This window comes from Hippoglossus hippoglossus, chromosome 7 (genome assembly GCF_009819705.1).
Source record: "Hippoglossus hippoglossus isolate fHipHip1 chromosome 7, fHipHip1.pri, whole genome shotgun sequence".
Classification (NCBI taxonomy): domain Eukaryota; kingdom Metazoa; phylum Chordata; class Actinopteri; order Pleuronectiformes; family Pleuronectidae; genus Hippoglossus; species Hippoglossus hippoglossus.
In genome coordinates this window covers 11,456,539-11,470,927 of record NC_047157.1, presented here as the reverse complement: position 1 = coordinate 11,470,927, position 14,389 = coordinate 11,456,539, and the positions used below count along the sequence as shown (strand labels likewise).

The 14,389-nt window shown below is 39.9% G+C and overlaps 2 protein-coding genes across 2 annotated transcripts; both read left to right on the top strand.

Annotated features, from left to right (window-relative positions):
• The first annotated feature begins 2,747 nt into the window (after nucleotides 1–2,747).
• On the top strand, nucleotides 2,748–7,056 carry LOC117764942 (taste receptor type 1 member 1-like). Its single transcript, XM_034591114.1, is given in 7 exon segments — nucleotides 2,748–2,932; nucleotides 3,234–3,540; nucleotides 3,683–4,408; nucleotides 4,602–4,808; nucleotides 5,138–5,258; nucleotides 6,126–6,442; nucleotides 6,445–7,056. Coding segments are annotated over 7 exon segments (2,475 nt in total).
• Nucleotides 7,057–9,561: 2,505 nt separating this feature from the next.
• LOC117764928 (taste receptor type 1 member 1-like) lies at nucleotides 9,562–14,117 on the top strand. Its single transcript, XM_034591096.1, has 6 exons — nucleotides 9,562–9,746; nucleotides 10,383–10,683; nucleotides 10,774–11,499; nucleotides 12,269–12,475; nucleotides 12,844–12,964; nucleotides 13,189–14,117. Exons 1-6 carry the CDS (start codon nucleotides 9,562–9,564, stop codon nucleotides 14,115–14,117), a joined length of 2,469 nt encoding a protein of 822 aa, XP_034446987.1.
• The last annotated feature ends 272 nt before the right edge of the window (nucleotides 14,118–14,389 follow it).

Sequence of the window (14,389 nt, the reverse complement as noted above, 5' to 3'; positions counted from 1 at the left end):
CGCCTTAAAAACACGAGTTAGCAATACTTGAAAAGGGAATTGTATGAATATAGTTAGTTATCTTAACTTGAAAATGTGAGTTGAAAGGGTATGAATTGACAAAAGAAAGTCAATCATCAATCAATCAAATTTTATTTGTATAGCCCATATTCACAAATCACAATTTTTCTCATAGGGTTTATCAAGGTGCGACATCCTCTGTCCTTCACCCTCAACAAGAGTAAGGAAAACCCCTATTAACAGGCAAAGAAAAACTTAGAAACCTCAGAGAGAGCCACATGTGAGGGATCCCTCTCCCAGGACGGACAGATGTGCAATAGATGCTGTGTGTAGTTCAACACATCAACAAAATTACTAATATTATGACTCTAATTAGAAAAAATGTTTGTAACATAATGGAAAGGTGTGCAAGTATTCATACATGTGAAAATGTCTGATGGAGTTGAAGGGAGCAGCAATGACAATTGAAATGGAGGAGTTATTTCCAGTAATGGTAGAATATGTGAGTAGTCATATTGTAAATCAAGCAGTCTAGTTGTAATCATAGCCCATGAACAGCCGGCACCACAATCCACCACCACGATCACAATCCATCACCAGACTATCCACCATCAGGATCCACCATCATGATCCACGATCCACCACCACGATCCACCACCACGATCACAATCCATCACCAGACTATCCACCATCAGGATCCACCATCATGATCCACAATCCACCATCATGATCCACCATCACAATCCATACTATCCATGTTCAGGATCCACCATCATGATCCACAATCCTCCATCACGATCCACGATCAGCTGCCACCATGATCAGGATCCCTGATTCGCCATCCACCGTCAAAGTCGGTTTTCATGAATGGATAATGTAACATAGTTACTTGTTTTAACTTCATTAAAAAAACATTTCAAACAATAAATTATCATTAATTAAACAACTTGTACAATGTAACTTTGTGAGTTGAAACAAAGCTTATCTTGAAGTTTAGTTAACCTTGATCCTTTTTACAGTGTATTTAGCAAGATAGATTCAAGATCATATTTATTTGCCTTTGATAACTCGGTTACATGAAGTTGAAATTATTTTACTAAATGTAGCATTGGGAGTGTGTGATTTAAGACTGAGATGGAAACAAAGAGAAAACCAGTGCCTTTGGAAACTCAAATTTCCTGTTAACATACAAGAAAACAAAATGTTACAAACAACGACCATGCACATTGTTAGTATAGATGATCTTTTGGAAGTGCAAACATTTGACAGCAATAATTGCTCATTAGTACTTCACCCACCTCATGTGGCTCCCACAAAACATTTCATTTATACTTTAATTATCTTTTACATCACCATTTAATATCTCCTACAGACAAGGGTCAATCCCTTTCCAAACAGAATGTGGAGTTCAGCTGTGTCATTAGGAGTTTGCTCATGATCTATAGTCATCTTTCATAATAATCCTCAGACAGAATGCAAATGATCTGCTGCCAAATGACCTGTGTGGTCCAAGGTTAACTCATGCAGATCTCATTTGTAAGAGGATGTAGCATTTTAGAGTTAACCAAAGATATCCGGTTGAATTAATTCATTTGCTTGTATTTGCTTGAGACCACACACAACCTCACAGCCTTGTCTTTACTTCCTCCCTGTCATCCATACACCATCCCTATGGCAACACTTGAATTAAATATGAAACTTATCTTACAAAAGCATATTACATTATAATGACTGATTTAACAGTTGTGAGTAGTTTAAGCCATTATTAATTACGAGCACAGGATTTGAAGCATATGGTGCAAGTGTATGTAGGTTGTGTCCATGTGATGTGGGTTTTTAGCAGAACATGCAATAAGCCAAAGTCCTATTCCCTTTAAAACCCACCTTGTACCTTGGTGGATTGCAATTAAAATGTTAAAATGGGGAATTTATCAGACGGTAAGAGACAACGCTTATTTGCTGAAGAAACAAGTTCACTTGTGTACAAAGTAAAAAGACACGCATGCTTCAAAATGGCAATGTGCCAACAATGCACTGACCACTCCTCATTTTTAGACCAACACACCCATGGGTGCTCAGATAGGTACAAGTGCATTTGCTATTTAAATGAAGGGGCCGCTGGATGAGAAATTGACAACTGCATCGGTCTGAAACTATCAAAAACACAATTGGTGCAACGGGTGTAAGACGAGGCCCTAACGTAAAAGGTCAACTTTGACTGACATACTGCGATCCTAATGTAATAGAAAATGTTACAGTTAAAGGTGTAAAGGTTTTTAGCCACTATGCACTAAAGAGAAATTATTTAATCAGATGTACCAAAAAACTGCAAGGTCCGCAGATTGACCCCCCCTTGAAAGTATCAAGGCATTGACTCTTCCTAAACCTAACAAAATCATTTTGTGCTTAAACCTGTGTGTTTTATTACCATGACAACGTGTGTGTGTGTGTGTGTGTGTGTGTGTGTGTGTGTGTGTGTGTGTGTGTGTGTGTGTGTGTGTATACATATGTATACACCATTTGTCACTCAGCATAGAGGCAACTTGCTTGCTCATAATTATCGCTCAGCGCAGTGTGTAGCCATCACAGGGGTTAGTGCGGCTCAGATACTGTTTGCATACTAATCTGTGAGCTGCATGGAAATCAAGACTGGGGGGTTTGCCGTTACAAACCACACATTGCTTATTAAAAGCAGAGGCTAAATCCCTTAAGAGATCACAGCAGATTGATAAATGATACCTACAACCATGAAACGTTTTCTCTTTTGTCTGTGTCTGATGGGATCTCTTCTACGCGCCTCCTCGACTCAGTGCACTGTCCCAGCCTCAGAGTTTCAGCTGGAAGGAGACTATCTGATAGGTGGACTTTTTGATATTCATCATGTCAGTGACTCTGTACATCAAGTCAGACCAGAGGCCATCGACTGCTCCAGGTGAGTTTTATTATACATTTGCATGGATATTTTATGAAGTTGAAACTATAAGATCAGGTCTTAGTATAACGGATTATACTTGAATGTAAAGCCAGTTACTAAACCTCCATAAGACATTTCCCTTCTCACTCACTCCAGTTAATTGTACATGATCAAGGTGACTGTGTAACATCTGATCTCAATCCTTGTACCATGAAATACCTCATTTCTCTTTGTGTAAACGTATCAGTGTTGACGTCTGAAGACCTAATGTTGATTTAAAGTCGGTCCTGCTCTCCTGTTGTCCTTCCTCTGTCCACAGTCAACCCTTCATTGTGTCCAGTTATCGGAGGTTTCAGATGATGAGATTCGCTGTGGAGCAAATCAATAACTCCACCAACCTGCTGCCTAATGTGTCTCTTGGTTATGAGATTTTTGACCACTGCTCAGAATTTCAGAATTTCCCAGGAATTTTCAAACTCATCTCATTCAATGGCTCAATTGAAGTCTGGGGTGAAAAACATAAGAATATGTTCAAAATGTCTAAAATGGTAGGAGTGGTCGGCCCCTTCTCAAGCACTGAGACACCGACTGTCGCCCCACTGTTCATGATGGATCTCATCCCTATGGTAAATCTGTCCTCTTTTAAAATGTTTTTCCCTCATACAATGTCAATTAATACAAGTTTTGACTTAGTCATGACATTGTGGATTTATTTGTTATTTATTGCCAATGAAAATATTGCCAATTTCTCTATTACTCTCCTAATAGGTCAGCTATGGAGCTGCCAGCTCTGCCTTCTCAGAGAAAGCGAAATATCCCTCTTTCCTGCGAACAGTGCATTCCAATGAAGAAATCATAGAAGTGATTGTCAACATCCTACTGCACTTCAAATGGAAGTGGGTTGCTTTCCTCAACAGTGGTGACGACTTTGGTGAGGACGGCCTCACGTCGTTCTTGAAGAGGATTAAAGACACTGAGATCTGCTTGCCGTTCACCAAAAAGCTCACTGACGACACTAATCACTCCCAAATGTTCAAACAGATAGACGTACAGAGGATACAAATCATTATTGTCTTTGCTCCTGAGTTGACCTCTGAAGATCTCATTAGGTCAGCAATACGACTGAATGTCACCAACAAGGTGTGGATAGCAGGGGACACCTGGTCCTTAAACAAGATGCTTCCCAAGGAGAGAGGAATCCAGAATATTGGAACTGTGCTCGGCGTGTCTCAGTCAGTAGTGATGATACCTGGTTTCAGTGATTTTATCCATTCTTCCAAAAGCAGGATTCAATGTGGTAATGCAAAACAACCGACGTTTTGTAATCAGGTTTGCAACTGTGACAGCCTGAGTGCAGAGGAACTCATTTCTATGGACCCATCCTTCTCTTTTGCTGTGTATTCTGCTGTGCATGCTCTTGCCAACGCCTTACACAATGCCTTACAATGTGAAGCTGGTCAATGTAATGACAATATTACACTGTCCCCTTACATGGTGAGTATACAAATGATTAGAGGGTTTATATTTGATATTTTATGATGATAGCACCTGTAGATAAGTTGACCATTATCCAAAATACTTGTCTCACGTGTGTTTTATCACATACACATCATATACAACACAACATTCAAACTTTACAACCACCAGAAGTAGTAACGCTCCTCTGAACTTTGTGTGTCCACATCAGGTTCTAGCAGAGCTGAAGAAGTCAAACTTTACTCTTATGAATCAAACTATTCGCTTTGATCAAAATGGCAACCCCAGGTTTGGATCCTATTCTATAGTTTTCTGGAACCAGAGTGGTGACGCCCAGAAGATCGGCTTTTATGATTTTCCCCCATCGGTCCATTATTTTATTAATGGTACCAAAGTAGAGTGGTACTCAGGTGAAGAAGTAAGTCATGTTTTTTCCCTAATCATGTGTAGTATAATACAAAATATCAAGACCTTGTGTACAGTATGTTGTTTGAGAAAATTGTGCGTAAAAAACACACATTTAACGGCAGTGGAAACAGCAGACAAACTGTTATCACAAACAGATGGTGGTACGACACAGTGGCATACGACGGAATATAAATATTACTCAGTGTCTAAAAAGGATGTTCCCATTTTACAAAACATGTCAAGCTATTTAAAAGCTGCATAGGAAGAATGTTGTAAGTGCAAATTTCATCCTTAACGGTATTTTCTTATCTTAAATTACTTTGCTGCTGAACAATCCAGGTGCCTACTTCACAGTGTTTCCCACCATGTGAAGTGGGATATGCAAAAAAGCCAGATGGAATCCACAAATGCTGCTTCACATGTCAACTCTGTCAGAATGGAACTTATGTCAACAGCACAGGTAAATTATTATGGAGGAAAATTAGGAACATTAAAAAAAAAAAAACACTACTGCCATTTTGTTTTGATAAGAGAGGAGTCCTGTCATTTGGAAAGCTGTTAAACATTCAGACACCTACAAGCTTCCATTTTCACTCTGACCCCTGAACATGGCCGATGAATCCAGAGCTTTTTGCGTGAAATGAATTGGTTTTGGTTTTAAGAATATACTGTTGTCTTCAGCTGCACTTTGAACCCATTCCATTCAATGCAATGTACTCTTCTTAAACTTTTCGAACATATTCATATATTAAAAATTAAAGCGAATTTAAATTAACCAAATATCGTCATGACAGAACATCTACCTGCTAATTCCATAAACGTCTGTCTGTATGTGGAACGCATATCTCCTGAGCCGTTCCTCTAAGCAGCTTCATACTTAGCATGTGTATTTTTTGTGGCCCAGGAAAGTGCAGTGGCAATTTTGGTGGGATTAATACATGTGACATGTTCAATATTAATAACATTTAAAGAAAACAGGCGACCAGCGCTTTGAAGCAGTCAGTGGGGGCGGACAATATCGCCGCCAGATCAATTTGATCACTCTGCACTATAGTCTGTTCATAAAAAGCTCTGAACACAACATCCAACACACAAACAATAAAAGTGACTGTATATTATAGAACTGTTTGAGGAGGACTCACTAATGACAAGGAATAATTCTGAAGTAGCTCCGAAGGATTAACACAGGACAAGAGAACAGACGGGTTTAGAACAGGTGCTGCAGTGGTAGATTATGAAAGCTGAAGAGAGTAAAACTGCCACCTCCATTGTCTGATTATCTTTTCAAAACTTTATTAACAAATCATCCCTCTCTCTTGTTTAACAGAGGATCCATACAAGTGCATAGACTGTAAGGAGACAGAGTGGTCTGCAGAAGGAAGCACCTCATGCACCCTGCGGCTGGTGGAGTACATCCCATTCACAGACAGTGGGGCTATACTGATCATGTTCGGGGCCTCGGCCCTGGTGGGCATCACACTCTCCATGTCTGTTCTCTTTGCCGTGAACTACAACACCCCTGTTGTCAGATCTGCTGGGGGACCCATGTGCTTCCTAATCTTAGGCTGCCTCAGTCTGTGTAGTCTCAGTGTTTTCTTTTACTTTGGCAAACCAACTGTTTCTTATTGTATCCTATTGTATCTTATTGTTTCTTCTTGTTCTACACTGTTTGTATGGCATGTTTTGTTGTGCGCTCGTTTCAAATTGTTTGCGTTTTCAAAATGGCTGCCAAGTTTCCCAAGCTGCACAGCTGGTGGATGAAGTATCATGGACAGTGGCTGGTCATCACTGTGGCATTTGTTACTCAGGCACTCTTAATAACCATTGGCTATTCTTACGCTCCCCCCAGGCCCTACAATGAAACCTTATGGTACCCAGATAAAATCATACTTAGTTGTGACTTCAGTCTGAAAGCCTGCTCTGCTCCTGTATCTTTACTTCTATGTCTGTGCTCTCTTTGCTTTATTTTCTCCTACATGGGGAAAGACCTCCCCAAAAATTACAACGAGGCTAAAGCGATAACGTTCTGTCTGTTCCTGCTGATCCTCACCTGGATCATCTTTGCCACTAAATACATGCTTTACCGGGGACGTTACATCCAAACTTTTAACGCTGCGGCAGTGCTCTCCAGTCTCTACTCCTTTCTGTTGTGGTACTTCCTGCCAAAATGTTACATCATCATTTTCCAACCCAAGAAAAACACACAACAGTACTTCCAAAGTCTCATTCAGAACTATACCAAAACTATTAGCCAGTAGCTGACTGTAGAAAATATGTCACTGCAGACAGAAATCTTTAGGCTTCATATAAATTATGTTATTTAATTTTTTTTTTTTTTACAGGAGTTACAGGAAAGGTATATTTTTCACCTATTTTTCAAGTAAGGTGCAGTAAAAATAAATATTGTGACAGGAGGTAGGTAATCTACTGTGATGACTTCGTCCTGAACAGGATTTTGAGAAAGATTCTCTTTATGTATCATAAATGGCTGATACCTTTAATCAGTAATGGCAAGTGCTAATTTCCTTTAATAGTAAAGATATGTCTGTTTTTGTGACACCACTCCACTGTACACATCTCAATAAAGAAATAATTTGGCATTGTGGGAAATGTTACTTTTCTCTGTCAGAGTCAGATAAAATGATTGATGCCACTCTCATGCCTGTTGTTCTACAGCTCGTCTTTACTTTTTCACTTTCCCCATCGGAGTCGGACTCGGAGTCAGGCGGTTCCCTTCTGTATAATTCTTCAGGCTCAATGATTCTATTGGTATTTGTAATTGTTTTCTTCCTTTTTTCCTTATGATTTCATCTTGTAAAAGTGTCAGAAATGTGTAATTTGAGATAAGGAAATAGCTTTATCTGTATAAGTTAATCATCACATCCAAAGAATTACATCATCACTGTATCATCCTCACTTTGTAATAAACCCCTTGAATCAATGTGCAACCAGCAAAGCAGCAATTGTTATGTACCCACCTGTACCCATATTATTTGTATTATTACAGATTTGAACCTGACTGATGTGATATCTGTGATTGGATAATTTGATAGAAAATAAACTATAATCCTTTTATCAGATTTATTTGGTCTTAGTGTGGTGTTTATTCTAGGATACTTATTGTGTAAATAACATCTCACACCATGCGTATGTAGTATTTCTTTACATACATGTATTCAATGATGTAAGTTTTACATTGAGATTGATTTATTTATAAATGTAGCCTTAGAGCTGAACAATGGTTCAGCCATATTGCTGACTCATCTTTCTAGATGAGTCATTAACCTCAACTTCCAGGACATCGCCCTCATCCAGGAGGAATTCAAATTTTGGTGAGAGCCCTGACCCTCTTTCACTTCTTTCAAATCTGTGGTGCAGAGACAAATTGTAAGAGGAGGTGGCCTCTGAGAATAAACAAAAGATACTGGGTTAATTTCAATTACTTTGTTTATATTTGCCTATGACTATATTCTGTTTTAGGATTAATATTAAATAATTCTGATGTTACTCTGGAGCATTAAACAAACCACGCAAACAGCACATTCCAAACAGGCAGGTTTGGAAATGGAACTGTACTAATATCAATCTGTGTGCGATAGTCTGTCCCCTGTGCAAATGTTGTGTCTACATAAACTTTAAAATGTATTTATGCAATCTGTCAATGTTGCCACCCTGGGGGGGGGGTAAAGTACGGTGGCTCTGAGAGCTCAACGCACTGCAGCTTAACAAAACACATGCAAGTAGACAAAACACAAGCAAAGTAAGAAAACATCATCAATTTGACAACACAACACTACACATTACACACAACACAACACATTACAGACAACACAACGCATTACACACAACACATTACGCACAACACAACACATTACGCACAAAGCAACACATTACGCACAACATAACGCATTACGCACCACACAACACATTATCAGCCAATCAATCAAATTTTATTCGTATAGCCCATATTCACAAATCACAATTTGTCTCATAGGACTTTAACAAGGTGTGACATCCTCTGCCCTTAACCCTCAACAACAGTTAAGGAAAAACTACAAAAAAAAAACCTTTAACAGGGTAAAAAGAACGTAGAAACCTCAGAGAGAGCCACATGTGAGGGATCCCTCTCCCAGGACGGACAGAAGTGCAATAGATGCCGCGTGACATTTCTCTCTTTCATTTCTTCTACGAATAAAAGAACAAAAATCGATCTGGACACTTTTGTGCAATGTGCTTCAGACTGAAAAAGTTGCTGCTGCACCGCTAATGTACTTCTCACGCTAACTCTCCTGTGTGTTAGTCTTGATATTTCCACCATGACATCTGCAGGTGAAAATTAAATCAATGTACTTTTACTCCTTGATGACCTTTTTTGTGCTCTTTTTGCATCGGTACTTCAAACCTTGGGGATGATATAGACTAATGTTATAGCAAAACAGACCGATTTTTTTAGGTTTGCCATTCTTTTTGTCATACTAATATCTAATAATAATAATATCATACTGATATAGGAAGGAGCTTGCTTTAAATAATTACCATATCTATTCCTGGTAGAATCATTTCACTCACTTGGTTGTGAAACCCTGCGTGTATACATTACAGGAAGTCTGTGCAGCAGCACTTTAGACGCTTTTGCATACTGATTTGTGAGTTTTCCTCCAACCATGTATAGGTATGAATTTCCTTCCCACATGGAAATTATCAGTGGGGCTTAAACGGCTCCAGTCTCTCATAACTCAGATTGATTAATGATACCTACAGCCATGAAATATGTTCTTGCTTCTCTGTGTCTGCTGGGCTCTCTTCTACGCGCCTCCTCGACTCAATGCCCGGTCCCAGCCTCGGAGTTTCAGCTGGAAGGAGACTACCTGATAGGTGGACTTTTTGATATTCATCACGTCAGCACCATTGATTACCGAGTCAGACCAGAGGCCATCGACTGCTCCAGGTGAGTTTTACAATGAATTTGAATGAATATGTTACGACACTGACACTAATGGAGAACGTTCAGGGTCAAAGACATTTAACTTCGCCAGGGACCTTATATATTCAGCCCTGTTTGCTGGTTTGTTTGCTGGTTGGTTTGTTCGTTTGTCAGCAGAATAACACAAAACCCCCTGAACGGATTTACACCAAATTTAGTGGAAGGATGCGACACGGGTCAAGAAAGAACTTACTAAATTTTGGGGCGGATCCGAGCAAAAGGGCGGATCCTATATTTTCTTTAACATTGCGAGCTAGATTGTATTTCGACATTTACACCAAATTCCCCGGGGTTAATTCATCGATCTTGATTAATAAAACCAGGCACATTTAGGGAGCTGATCTCTATGCGTGTGTGAGATTTGGTGTGACTTGATTGAATGTAAGGGGACTGTGAGGCCTTGGCCCGAGGTATGCGCTCCGTAGAGTGCCATTCCAGTTTGTTATATTTTCAAGAGCTTTGCAACTTGAGATCAATGACTCTAGCTAGCCTGTAGCGCCCCCTCTCGCTCAGGCACTGCAGCAAAATTGTTGCAAATAAGGATCTCTGACGCCAGACTAAGAACGCTGGACTCTGCTGCTGTCTGTTCTCTGTCCACAGTCAACCCTTCTTTCTGCCAAATTATCGAAGGTTTCAGTTGATGCGATTCGCCGTGGAGGAAATCAATAACTCCACCGAGCTGCTGCCAAATGTGTCTCTTGGCTATGAGATTTTTGACCACTGCTCAGATACACAGAATTTCCCAGCGATTTTTCACCTCATGTCAGTCAATGGCTTGATTGAAGCTTGGGGTGAAACACACGAGTCCGAAGTGTCCGACGTGATCGCAGTGGTTGGTCCTTTCACAACCAATCAGGCCCTGATTGTGGCCCCAATGTTCATGGGGGATCTCGTTCCTGTGGTAAGTTTAAATCTAAAGTTGGATTGAACATTACATTTGAGGATTTATTGTAAATGAAATTGATTTATTTCATTATTGCTCTTTTGGCAGGTCAGTTATGGATCTTCTAGTTCTGTCCTTTCAAAGAAAGCTAAATTCCCCTCTTTCCTACGCACAGTCCATCCTAATAAAGACACCATAGCAGTGATTGTTAGGATTCTGCAACACTTCAACTGGCGCTGGGTTGCCTTCCTTAACAGTGACACTGATTTTGGCATCGATGGACTTGACACGTTCTTAAATGTGATTGAGGACTCTGAGATCTGCCTGGCGTACACCAAAGTTGTCCATGAAGGAGTTAATTACTCCCAAATGTTCAAACAGATAGAGGAACAGAGTATACACATAATTATTGTTTTTGCTCCAAAAGTGCATGTTGAAGCTCTCATTGAATCAGCGATACAACTGAATATCTCCAACAAGGTGTGGATAGCAGATGATGGATGGGCCTTGAACCAGGAGCTCCCCAAGAAGAAAGGAATCGGAAATATTGGAACTGTGCTCGGAGTGTCTCAGACAGTCATCGGAATGCCTGGTTTCAGTGATTTCATCTCGTCTTTGAAAAGCCACACTCACTGTGGAAATGAAGGACAGCAGACGTTTTGTAATCAGGTTTGCAACTGCAGTAGCCTGAGTGCAGAAGACATCATCACAGCAGACCCAACTTTCTCTTTTCCTGTTTATTCTGCTGTGTACGCCATTGCACATGCTTTACACAATGTTTTACAATGTGGAGCCGGCACATGTAATGACTGCAGTGCAGTGTACCCTCACAAGGTAAGTATACAAATAATCTCATAAAATTTTTTTTGGGTCATTGATAAGAAATACATTTGTTTTGAAAGTAATATAATTTAGTAAATGGTAATAGTAAAAAACTGCAAAATCAAGTTGTGGGTAAAATGAAGTTTCCCTCTTCGTCATGTGCTGGATCAATGTAAATAGTTTACAACAGGTCAGTCAAAATCACACAGATTCATATTTAGTCCAGCTTGTTTATTTGCCACCCACATTAAAATTCCACTGTACAGTTTTCTGGTGAAGCAACAGTTTAGTAATATCCACCAGATGATTCAGGTGTAGGTTCCTCCTACTCTGGTGAAAGACTGCAAAAAGGAAGGCGTGCCGTCTGATCAGGCCAAATGCAGGGGAGGGACAATGAGGGAGAAAGTTTAGACCTCAAGTCGACACTAGAGGGCCTTTTTACCCAAGTAATAGATCCACACACTCTACATGTGATGGCAAGATATCTAATTTGATGAAACGATTTATTCAATCATTAAATAGATATTTGTCGGGGTTTGTAATATCGATTGTCACCTGTAAAATTGAACATGTTAATATCCATCAAAACTCATTGTCCACAGTTCTCTCCTCTTATCATGATCACATATTCATCCAGAAGTCGAAGAAAGTAAAATAGCATTAGATGGGCAACTGTCTGAGGGGAGGCCCACAGTGTCAGACTGGGAACTGCTCTGCAGGATTCAGTGTCTAGTGTTCACACATCTAAGTGATGCTCATCTGATCTTTGTGTCCACATCAGGTTCTTGCTGAGCTAAAGAAGTCAAACTTTACGCTGTTAAATCGAAGTATTCAGTTCGATGAGAACGGTGACCCCAAGTTCGGATCCTATTCTATAGTTTTCTGGAACAAGAGTGGTAATGCGCAGGAGATCGGCTTTTATCGTGTCTACCCATCGGCCAACTTTTTCATCAACAGCACTGAAATAGAGTGGTACAAGGATGGAGAAGTAAGTCGATTTTTTAAAACTGATCATGTGTAATAGAATAAGACAGGTTCTATGTTGTTTCACAAAATATCTGTTTTGTTTCTTGCTCTTTCCACCATTGATGTGTACATGTGCATACATCCTTAGTTTAATATGTGCAGTATTTATTATTGGGTGCACATGTGTACAAACTTTATTTCACAATAGCTGTTAATGCGTCACTGTGTAATCTACAGGCACGTCTAGAAAGTACCTATTAGGATGGTTACATTTTATTAATACTCTCCTGTGTATGTTTGTCTGGACCCTTCACTGCATTCGTTTTGCTTCACTTCACATTTTATTCACTTATATTATATTGTTATTAGTCAAATATGCATCCTGTACAGGTGCCTACTTCCCTGTGTTCCCCAGAGTGTCCTGTGGGATATGCAAAAAAGTCAGATGGAATCCACAAGTGCTGCTTCACTTGTCAAATGTGTCCCAATGGAACTTATGTCAACAGCACAGGTAAATAAAGCTTTATAACATTTAAATAAACACATGTATAAGCTTCCTGTTCAACTCTTAGATATTTAATATGGTGAAGATGTTAAGCAACTTTGAATTAAACAAAACCTTGTCTTAGCTCAACACACATTATGAAAGATGCAAAGAGTTAGACAACTTCCTCCACAGTCAGACTAACTTTTCAAAACTACATTTACAAATCGTCCCTCTCTCTTGTTTAACAGAGGATCCGTACAAGTGCATAGACTGTAAGGAGACAGAGTGGTCTGCAGAAGGAAGCACCTCATGCACCCTGCGGCTGGTGGAGTACATCCCATTCACAGACAGTGGGGCTATACTGATCATGTTCGGGGCCTCGGCCCTGGTGGGCATCACACTCTCCATGTCTGTTCTCTTTGCCGTGAACTACAACACCCCTGTTGTCAGATCTGCTGGGGGACCCATGTGCTTCCTAATCTTAGGCTGCCTCAGTCTGTGTAGTCTCAGTGTTTTCTTTTACTTTGGCAAACCAACTGTTTCTTATTGTATCTTGAGGTTCTTACCGTTCTTCTTGTTCTACACTGTTTGTATGGCATGTTTTGTTGTGCGCTCGTTTCAAATTGTTTGCATTTTCAAAATGGCTGCCAAGTTTCCCAAGCTGCACAGCTGGTGGATGAAGTATCATGGCCAGTGGCTGGTCATCACTGTGGCATTTGTCACTCAGGCACTCTTAATAACCATTGGCTATTCTTACGCTCCCCCCAGGCCCTACAATGAAACCTTATGGTACCCAGATAAAATCATACTTAGTTGTGACTTCAGTCTGAAAGCCTGCTCTGCTCCTGTATCTTTACTTCTATGTCTGTGCTGTCTTTGCTTTATTTTCTCCTACATGGGGAAAGACCTCCCCAAAAATTACAACGAGGCCAAAGCGATAACGTTCTGTCTGCTGCTGCTGATCCTCACCTGGATCATCTTTGCCACTGAATACACGCTTTACCGGGGAAGTTACATCCAAACTCATAACGCCACGGCAGTGCTCTCCAGTCTCTACTCCTTTCTGTTGTGGTACTTCCTGCCAAAATGTTACATCATCATTTTCCAACCTAAGAAAAACACACAGCAGTACTTCCAAGGTCTCATTCAGAACTATACCAAAACTATAAGCCAGTAGCGGACTGTAGTAAATATGTACACGCTGACATGACAGAAGCTTTCTGAAAACCTATAATACAGCACTTATAAATCTGGCTTTTTAAAAATATGTTAAATTGTTGTCTTGTTTACTTTTCAGTCATCTTTTTTTCAGATATCTGTGCCTATTTTATCAAAGGTTTATTGTGGAATATATTGACAAGAACAATATTAAATCGATTTAAAATCAAGATGCACCATTAAAAATCTGTGGCACATCTACTGCCATTTCAGAAATGTCGGAAACATGTT

What these genes read in the sequence shown, in the direction of transcription:
- LOC117764928 (XM_034591096.1), top strand. Translation starts at nt 9,562, where the DNA reads ATGAAATATGTTCTTGCTTCTCTGTGTCTGCTGGGCTCTCTTCTACGC. An exon ending in GAGGCCATCGACTGCTCCAG is followed by an intron (nt 9,747 to 10,382) that starts GTGAGTTTTACA and finishes CTCTGTCCACAG; the next exon opens with TCAACCCTTCTTTCTGCCAA. An exon ending in TGGGGGATCTCGTTCCTGTG is followed by an intron (nt 10,684 to 10,773) that starts GTAAGTTTAAAT and finishes CTCTTTTGGCAG; the next exon opens with GTCAGTTATGGATCTTCTAG.